General features: G+C 41.3%; 2 protein-coding genes across 2 annotated transcripts; both read right to left on the bottom strand.

Annotated features, from left to right (window-relative positions):
* Positions 1-4,763: 4,763 nt before the first annotated feature.
* On the bottom strand, positions 4,764-5,741 carry Bfra_010703 (uncharacterized protein; the record flags this gene model as incomplete). Its single annotated transcript, XM_037341039.1, has 2 exons — positions 4,764-5,256; positions 5,452-5,741. The coding sequence occupies 2 exons, from the start codon at positions 5,739-5,741 to the stop codon at positions 4,764-4,766; spliced, it is 783 nt and encodes a 260-aa protein (XP_037186682.1).
* A 2,995-nt stretch (positions 5,742-8,736) lies between these two features.
* On the bottom strand, positions 8,737-9,081 carry Bfra_010702 (uncharacterized protein; the record flags this gene model as incomplete). Its single annotated transcript, XM_037341038.1, is given in 3 exon segments — positions 8,737-8,784; positions 8,796-8,875; positions 8,961-9,081. The coding sequence occupies 3 exon segments, from the start codon at positions 9,079-9,081 to the stop codon at positions 8,737-8,739; spliced, it is 249 nt and encodes an 82-aa protein (XP_037186681.1).
* Positions 9,082-9,992: the final 911 nt, after the last annotated feature.

Genomic DNA, 9,992 nt, shown 5'->3' with positions numbered 1-9,992 from the left:
ACTTGAGGGCTTATGGGATTGGATATTGGTTGTGGGTCAATGGATGTGAGATGGAGTTATCGAGTTTATGACACATTTCGAGGATGTATACATTGCCGGGAGTCTCCATGTTTTTGGTTCTTTAGGTTTCAGGTTTGCCTTGGATTGGTTGGGGAAATTGGGAGTTTCGACCTATTTATTGTCTCAGCCTTTAACATACATCCTTTCATTTTTATTTCACTTCAGTTTTTCCTTCATAGATTCCCAAATTTCTGAAAAGAGAGTCGATACGATCCATCCAAGGGCGCAAGCAAAGAGGTGTCTAAGTAATATGGGCCTTTGTTCGGTAAATAGATGACTTGAAGAAAGAAGAAATAGAAACTACATGAACTATCACCCGTACATCACCAAAATCTACTGATGAAGAAAGAATGACATAATCCCAAGGACCCCACTCATATCTCAACTCAACACTTTCCCCCCTCGCTTCAGTTCGCCACTCCTCCCAAAACCGATTCTAACCCCTCTATTCACTCCCCCAAGTTTCCATAGTCCTCCACATAGATACTCAAAACTCACCCTTGTCTATAAAAACAAACCGCCCGCTTAGCGTAGTGGTTAACGCGCATCACTGTAAGTACAACTGTTACCCAAAGGTATAGAGATGGATAATGAGCTAACGAACGAATGATAGCGTATCGATGAATACAAAAATGATGAGATCCAAGGTTCGAATCCTTGATCGGGCTTCTATTTTTTTTTTGTTTGGGGTTTGGAGGAGAGGAAATCTTGTGGTGTATGGAGAAAAGGAGAGGTGTTGAAGAAAGAAGGAAGGGATGAAAGGAGTGAGGCTGCTTGTGATTGAGGTGTAGTATTATATCTTGGTTGAATTGTCGATAGAAAATTAGCGGGTATTTCTTATCTTTGGAACTCAGATGTCCGGAGAACTGAGCACGGAAGATCTCAAGGGTTAAGTCTATGGAAAAGATAAGTACCCAGACTCAGTTTGAGTATATGAGTGTCTTAGTTGTTACATTGATCCATTGAGAATAGAAGGTATTCCAGGCAGAGGAAAAGAACCAAGAGAAGCCAATACATAGGTTTGAGCATGTGGAATGAGATATCAAATATCACTGCAATATCATTAGAAAGTTAATGGCTATACATTAAGAAATTTCAGAGTTTAATTATTTTTCTTTCACAAATCCAGGAGTCGTAGGATTTCAGAAAGAGGAACATTTGATTCAATGTCTCATTCCTCCAATGATCTATTTTCGCTTATTGTCATTTCCCCCTTAAAAAAATTATCTCTCACATCTTCAGCACTCCTCTCCTTCTGACCTTTCACTTCCGCCCCTTTCTTCACCTGTCAAATCTACCAAATATTTCATTCTAGTCCCTTCAATTTGTATATTGATTCATCTTAGGCTGTTTCCTTCACGCATCCCAATAGCTTTCCTCCTGTGTCCCCCCAGCCTACCCCCTCGTTTCCTTATGCCATTAAAGTTAAGCAATCAACTCAACCAGTCTATACAAACATGATTATCACCCATTACTCATAGCTTTCAAACCTCCGTTTTCGATTTCAAGCTGTTATTTAACTTTTATCTTCGCATGACTGTCCCAAATATCTGAGCAGAATTGAGGTGAATCCAGGTACATCGTACCCGTCCCCATATGTCAATCCAAGCCTTCACCCACTGCTGAGATTCGATCCTTAGTCTTGGTCTGCTATCTAATTCTTACCATTCTACGCTCTATCTCTAGTAGCTGTAAGACTTTACCATCCGCCGCTTAGACTCGCATCTCGCATGTGAGAAGAGCATAAGGAATCCCACTCCTCACTCACCACTCATTGAACCCCTTCCTCCTTTCCCAATCGCCCTCTTCACTCATCACACCAATTCCCATCATAAATAATTCATCCCCATAAATCCCAATCCCAGCCATCCACTGATTCTCATCCCAGTCTTACCACAGTGCCAAACATCACCGCCAGCTCTCAAATTCTACTTCCATTACTCGCTTCCCTATCCCCTCATACTCAACCAATATATATATCCGAATCTCCAAATTTCATCATTCAAACCATGGAAGATCTTCTCTCGAGTTCTCTCAATCTTTCAATCTCAAAAAGTAGAGGTATAGATAGATAGAGAAGTGATCTGACAGACCTAGATGCAGAGATGTGATGAGATTCAACACACAACTCCGTACTCTATGATTTCGAGTCTGCACTGAGAGGAGAATTAGATAGTGCTATCATCAAGTAGGTGAGCAAAGATCGAATAAGAACAGAGTGTGAAATTGTGGAAAATCGGAAATGAGAAAGCTTCCAAAAGGTGCTAGAAACTGGATACCTTAGACTTCAATATTGCAAAGCGATGCAGGAGGAGGAACAATACAATTCACGCAATGGAACGAGCCAGACAATTCCGAAATAAGTAATAAATGGAGAAGATGATACAAGATGAGACAGAAAAATCATCATCTCATCTCATCACAAACCCGCCAGATGTCATTGCACAATCTACTATTTATTACATACCATATCACAGACTATCCATCCATTTGCTCAATCATCCATTCCAACCTCATCTTCTTTCCATCTTCTAATCTTTACATACCTAGCTGATAGTATGTATAAAGTAGTATTCCTTCTTCCATTTTCCTCCCTTACTTCTATCTCCATTCCCCTTCTTTCTTCCTCCTCTCCTATCCCAGCATACTATAGAATACAATACAAACACAATCTACCAATGAATTAAACCCATACTCCTCCAGCCATCTATTCAATTATATTCAATCCATTTCCAACCCCATGATATAAATAAGTACATCAATACATCAATACATCAATACCTCATCGCCAACAGAAACCCTAGCAACTATACCACAAACCACACACCACACTACCAGTATCCAGTCTCCAGTATCCGGTCTCCAATCTCCAAACTCTAGCCAAAGATCTCACTTCACCAGCAGAACCAGAAAAGTAAGAGAGAGAAAGAAAAAGCAAAAAAAGAAAATCTAACCACCTTGTCATACATACATCATTGAAGCAATGAACAACACACTCACAAACCACCTGTTCTAATCCGTAGTGTGGTTTATACATACATACATACATACATATATACATACATACATACATCTCACCTACCTACCTACCAACCCACCAACCAACCAACTTCCTATATCCCCTCCCTCAAAAACAAAAACCAAAACAAAACTCAAAAAAAAAAGAACTACAAACCCACCATGCAGAATGCATTGCATGCACCATCTCAAACAGCCGTCCACCTCGACCTCGACCTCGTATCAACAGCACACCGTGATCAATCGACCGATCGATCCAAATCATCCCCTCCCACCCCATCCCATCCCATCCGGTGCGGTCCGGCACCTAACAAATGACCAACCGCTCCAATCTCGTATTCATCTATCTCACCCAGTATCCAGTATACAGCACATCACAACACGACACAGCACGACACAACACTATACAGCACAGCACGACACAACACAACACTACACTACACAGCAAAGGAAAGCAAAGCACAACACACCATCCAACCGAGTCAAGTCAACTCGCCAAAGTCCAATTTCCCCAATCATCAAACACCTCTATTAATCGCGTGCTAACAGCTATAGCTATAGCTATAGTTAACGTTACAATACCTCGGGATCTCCCAAGAAATAATCTAATCTATCTACTGTTGTGCTCCCCCAACCCAACCCAACCAACCTTAATTGCATGAGAAGCCCCCCTCCCCCCAAAAGACGTAAGACCATAAACCACTTTGGCAAATCTAGAAGAAGAAACCGACCACCCACTAAGAATTCAGGCAAAATCTCTAGTGTGAACGGAAATACCCGTCCGATTCACACCTTTACACTGCATAATCTACCCTCGTACTGCGTCTTTGCTACTTTTCATACCACAAACTACCTTGAAGAGAGATAGAGTTTCGCCGCATCCATCTTTATCCCAAACATGTAACACAAGATACCATCTCACCAATCTTTCCCCTCTCCCGGTAGTTGCATTTCTTGTCTTTAATTGGTTAACTACCCCATCTATTCGGACCTTTACCAACATTCGAATTCCCTTGGCTATTTTCAAGCTCTCCAATCAGTCGTACAAAACTAGAGGTAATAAATCTTGGTTCTTTAAGAAGCCGGGGAAGTGTGAATGATTGCCGATATTGCGTTATTGGATTGATTAATGTCTTTCATCCAGAGCCGGCTAAGTCCATTTCCCCATTCCTCTCCAATTCTCCACGTCCATCTTTAAATCCCCACGTCCCCACGAATTCTATCCTGTGCACAATGTATCGATATATTATACTTTTCTCCATCGCCTTCATTCGAGAGGTGGCACAAACTATGTTTCATAACTCGTCACCTGTAAAAATTCGTGGAAGCCGGCCGAGAATATGTACATAAGCGTTATCAAAATATGACGTTCTTGTATACCGGTATTTGTTTATCGTTTTGTGTTCCCTGTCTTGACATCCGTAGTCTCTCGTCGGGAAATATGCTGTCCTTTCATCTTCAGCCTCTTATACCACACCCGACGTCTCCATGCCTTTTTGTCACCGACGCTGTACTACGTTTTTGAATCATTTACTGCTGATAGTCTGTAGCCTGCAATATAATACCTCAAAGATTCCTGACTGTTATGATCATGCTGTATTTCCAGATGGTCGTTTCGTCGCCGATGGCAAGTAAATGTTGACCGCTCAAGGTTCCAACCAAATGATATAGTGAGACCCTCTACATCATCTCCAACCTCCAACTCTTCCTTCATCCCACCTGTCTTTCCTTTCCCTCCTTGAATAATAAAGTTTCTTCGATTCCCTATACTTTCTAACCCAATCACTAGCTTCCCTTTCCGTAGCAACTCCATCACCTTCTAGGAAACTTTCTTCCATTGCTCTACATATCATTTCTTGTTCCTGAACACCTTGTCCTAATCTTTGATATAACGAGCTCGGTGAGAAGGGAGCTAAAGTTCTATCCATCTCGGATTGTTTTTGTTTCCATTGACGCTCCAATGCATGTGTAGATAGTAATTGAGCTTGTGTTGAGGAGCGCAGGTGATCAAGTCGAGACTCAAGTTCCAATAGATGGGTTGCTAGCGCGATATTGTCATGCAATGCAGACTTTAATGGTTCTTGTGATGTGGAAATGGATGGATGTGCGGTCGATGTTGAATGTGTGAGGGCGGCTAGAAGGGCAGGGTTGGATAATGCAGATGCGAGGTCTTGTTTCCTGAATGATGTTAACAGTGTTCACTAAACAATCCAATGTTGCTATCCTCCTTTCGCCAAACTCTTATTAAGCCTGTTGTACGCCAAAGGGAGGATACATGAGATTAATAGAGACATTCATGAGAATCGTGATAGGTAGGCTGAGAAACACCTGCAGAAGGAAATGTTCAACTGCATATGGGAAGGTAATACATACGATTTATCCATCAATATTTTCGGAAGCCATTGATCTCCTGGATCTTGTATTTGTTGTGGTTGTTCTCGTGGAACATTTTCTTGTCTTCCTTCGTATTGCGTTGACGATTCTCCAGGTCTAGGAAATGATTGATTTCCGGTTCCCGCAGGTGTACCTTGACGACTCACATCTCGAGAATTTGGTTTAGGCGGTGGTGGTGGTGGTGCATTTGGATCTATACCAGAGTAGGATTGGGAATTTCGATGAGGGGTGTAGCTTGAAGTAGGATATGGAGATGGCGAGGAAGACATTATTGAGGGTTGGTATTCAAATTGCCAGATATGTGGAAGATTGAATTGTGTATTATGTGCAACTTTGATTTAATGTATTTGATTATGTATTTCGATGCATGGGTAAACTCGACGTCGAAAGTTTAAGACTTAGTGTAAGAAACGTGGTTGTTGATGTGGATGCGAATGTTATATTGCAAGATGGATAAAACCTTGTGAACCGTGATGCATCATCACATTAAGCTTCAACCCCACGATTTGGTTGATAGATCTCCACAATTTCACGTGTATGTATGTGTGGGAATGCGTTTAAATTGTTGATGAGTGTGTATAGCCATTTGTTGACATTTGAACTTGAATTTCCAGTGGTCAGCCTTGAAAATGTGTTTTAAGCTCACACCTAGTAAATAATAAAGTCACTCTGCTCTCATATCTTCCCTGAGGAGTATTCATGGGTATTCATGGGTATTCATGGGGGCAAGCCCCCAAACCCCCATAGCTCGCTGCGCTCGAAAGGTTGTTCTATACAATATGTTCACTCAGCCAAATAGTCTGCCTCCACGGCAGTGGCACCCAGAGGGCCAGCGGAGCGTCATCTGCATAGTAGGTATATAGTCTCGAATGGCTATCAAATCAGTAACATAACCTCGCAAGCTTCCGGAGAGCCAGCAGAGTGTCATTCAATAGCGTACCTGAAGCCAGGAAAGAAAGAATTTCCATTCATCAAGCATCTTGTACGACTATCAAGAAATACATACGATAACATACACCTACTGGTAGAGTATTGTAGTTCTGTTTCAATCAAACTCAAATTCGTACGTCCGTATGGAATTCATCAATTGCTGACAATCCATTTCCCCCTAAAACATTGGCAATATGCCTACTTATCTCTACAAGGAAATGGGGCCGATTTTGGTTCGAAAGCATTTATCATACCTAGGTATTACAGCTGAGTGAGTTGAATCTCTAAAGTTCTCTTCCCTGATATCTCGTTCCCCCCTTCCCTCCTCCAAAAAAAAAAAAAAGACACCAAGTCGCGTCTCTTTCCGTTTCGTTTCCAAACTTCCACCAGTAATCAGAAAGCTCATCCATAATTAAAACTCCCATATTAATAAAGATCTTCCATTATCTTTCCTTATATATTTTAAAAGATCTTACCTAAAGTGTTATTCCAGGGAAAAGGTAAAAATAAGAAGGGAAATCAGCCGCTCAGTTGCGTTTTTTGCTTTCCGGATGAAGGTTTGAGAATAGGGCCGAATGAGTTTTCTTTTTTGATCCAATTGTGTGATTTGTTGTTACATTTTTTTGTTTTTTTGTTTGGAATGCTTTCTCATAGCAGTTAGATGCGGATAACAAAAAGGTGAAATGGAAATGAAGTGCCGAGAGAGATTGGGATTTACTCCAATAGTATGTTGGATGAAGTTGATGGTGTGAGTTGGAGAGGTTGGATTGGGGGGATATATCCTCTTTTTGGTTATTCTTGAGAAGGATTGGTTTACATACATAGCACCGGTGTCTGCACATATAGATATACTTGTCTAATTTGGATACATTTGATCATAATTCATCTAATGAACGTTACAATTAGAGTATATGTTCGTGCAGCTATCCGTAAATGGCTATACTATAGCTGATGATTGAGCATATATCTAGCTATCTATCGTTCCCTTCTTTCACGGCACGTCGCATGAATGAACTATACTATGCATCATTGAGTTTCATCCAAGTCCGATCATCAAAATAGCAAGCATACGTACTGCAGAACTTGTGTTTCTTCATTCTTTCTGAAGAGATCTTCCGCTCGGAAAACCTTCTACCTTGATTTCCTCAAACACGATACCGAGTTAGCTCATGATGCTCATCGTAGCTTCTCGGTCATATAGTGACATGTACTAGCATTTAGCACGATGTAAGATATTGCACAGCATCAAAGATTCGAAGAAAACATCCTCGGCTTCACATCATTATGGGGCAATGGGGAAAATCCACACTTTTTTGCCCCAGATCCCGTTTTGCGTAGAAAATTTTAAGAATGTCATGTGTGTGGGAAAGAGTGGGTTTGGGTTCTCCATAATGATGTCCCTTTGTCTTTTTCTCCACCATTTGAAGGACGTTTTGATATGGAGCATTGGTGCGGCTATGGAGCGGCGTTACTTGAGGTAATATAAAGTCCTGATAGGGATTTGGTAGGAGAATTGGGTGGGAGGGTCTAGATGTGTAATGGACAGCGCTAGGTGCAGTGCAGTACGTACAGTACGTACAGTAGCTAGTAGTCAAGTTTGCCGATAGCTTGGGGTTTGGGGAAAGCATTGCAAGGCGAGGAGGGAATGAGGATGATGGGTGGGAAAAGTATTAGGTAGGTGGGTGGGTGGGAACGGATTGCTAATCAAAACACTGCAGAAGTTAGTTGGGTGAAAAACAAGGGATAGCAAGTACTTTAATAATAGGTGACATCTGAAATGTGCCTTTTCCAAGTACCGACATATGTGATGATTAGATCGATGTACGAAAATCCAGTCTCGAGACGGTACAACATTGATAAAACGGAATGAATTGAATAATACCTACATCGTACGATTCAACTTTTCAAGTGGCCATGAATTGATTTGGTATCATATTCTGTACACACCTACAAGTGCACCATCCATCCACCCCCATCGTATTCAATACGCCTTGGCTCATTAACTCATACTCATGAGATCTCATCATCTTTCTCGGTCAAATATCCTTTTTCCATCTTTTTTTTTTTTCTCTTTCCAAAATGGATGGTCAATATCTGGGGCAATATTAAGTAAGAATACTGATGATCTTATTGGGTTCGGGGATAATCACGGAAGAATTCGAAAAGTGCTATTTTCGGTACAGCCGTGGGTGGCACTGATGGACGGATAGGATAAGGAAACCCTTGCCCAGTAGAAAGGGTCTTTTTTGGTTGTTTCGTAAGAAGGAGAGGATAGGATAGGATAGGATAGAGCAGAGCAGAGTAGAGCAGAGCAGAGTAGAGCAGAGATGTTATCTATCTACTAGCTGAGATCTTTGGAATGAAGGATTGTCGACTTGATACCTATTACCTACTAGGTTGTCAAATCTGTACATACCACATCCCACATACCCATCGCTAAGAAGTACTAGTTGTTGATGTTGTCGTCTTGCATCTGTATATAATTTGTGGTTATCTACTAGGTAGCTAGTAAGTATATCGTGATTCAGATCTACTTGATGCCATACCATACCGCAAACATTCTCCTATGATCATCAACCACGATTCAATCACGAGTGCACAACTTTCAAGCGCAACCGACAGGACTAGTTCTTGTATCTTCAATTCTAGCATTCTACTCGACCTGGGTACATATCCCATTATCAAAATCTCTTCCTCTTCGGAGGCTCTTCCACTTCATCGTCATCATCACCATCGTCATCATCATCATCATCTCCCCACTCTCACTCCCTCTTCGTAGTCACACCCGAATCCCCATCGCATCGAATTTCATCAGTCATGTTTTCCTTATTTTTCGTCAATTCATCAGTCATATTACCCAGTCCCTACATTTCTCGTCTTACTTTATCCGGATTTCAATGTGCCTGGGTCCTGATGTTCCACATTTCCAATCAGTGGAGTGTGGAGTCTCCATAAAGACGCCGACCGAATGTTCCTTTGATGCTAAACTCAAAGTGGGTATAGATTTTGATCGGAATTGGGAAATAAGATTTTGGAGCGATGTCCGTTGGGCGAATTGGGGGGAAGGGATTGAATAATTGGGCCGATAGGGAAGAAAAAGAGATGGATGGGGAAAGTTGAAAGGAATAATAAAGAAGAACTTGAGATTGTATGAGAGTAGGTAGTATGAGAGTGTAGGTAGTATGAATGTAGGTAGTATGAGTGTATAAGTGTAGAGCGAAGAAAGAACGAGAGGCGAGATGGGAGAAGAGAGGAAAGAAAGAAATAAGGATGAGAGTAGAGAAGATAAACAAGTACTGTGTACAAGAAGAATAAGAGAGAGAATAAGATAATTGAACAGATAATTAAATCTAGAGAGAGAGAGAGAGAGAGAGAGAGACTTTTACTTTAATCAGAACTCAATCTTCACTTAACCTTCACTTAACCTTTACTCAACCTTTACCTCAATCAACAGCCACCTTCTTGATACTTGTAGTTGAATTCATACATATCACATATATAAGAAAGATATCCGAGACTTCCTCCTCCTCCTCCTCCTCCTCCTCTACCTGCCATGCACAGCTCGGCTTCATTATTTTGGTTAGGTAGCA

The sequence above is a fragment of the Botrytis fragariae genome (genome assembly GCF_013461495.1).
Source record: "Botrytis fragariae strain BVB16 chromosome Unknown tig00000797, whole genome shotgun sequence".
In the NCBI taxonomy this organism is placed as follows: Eukaryota; Fungi; Ascomycota; class Leotiomycetes; order Helotiales; family Sclerotiniaceae; genus Botrytis; species Botrytis fragariae.
The sequence above is the reverse complement of the archived record's forward strand: the minus strand, read 5'-3'. Positions and strand labels throughout refer to the sequence as shown.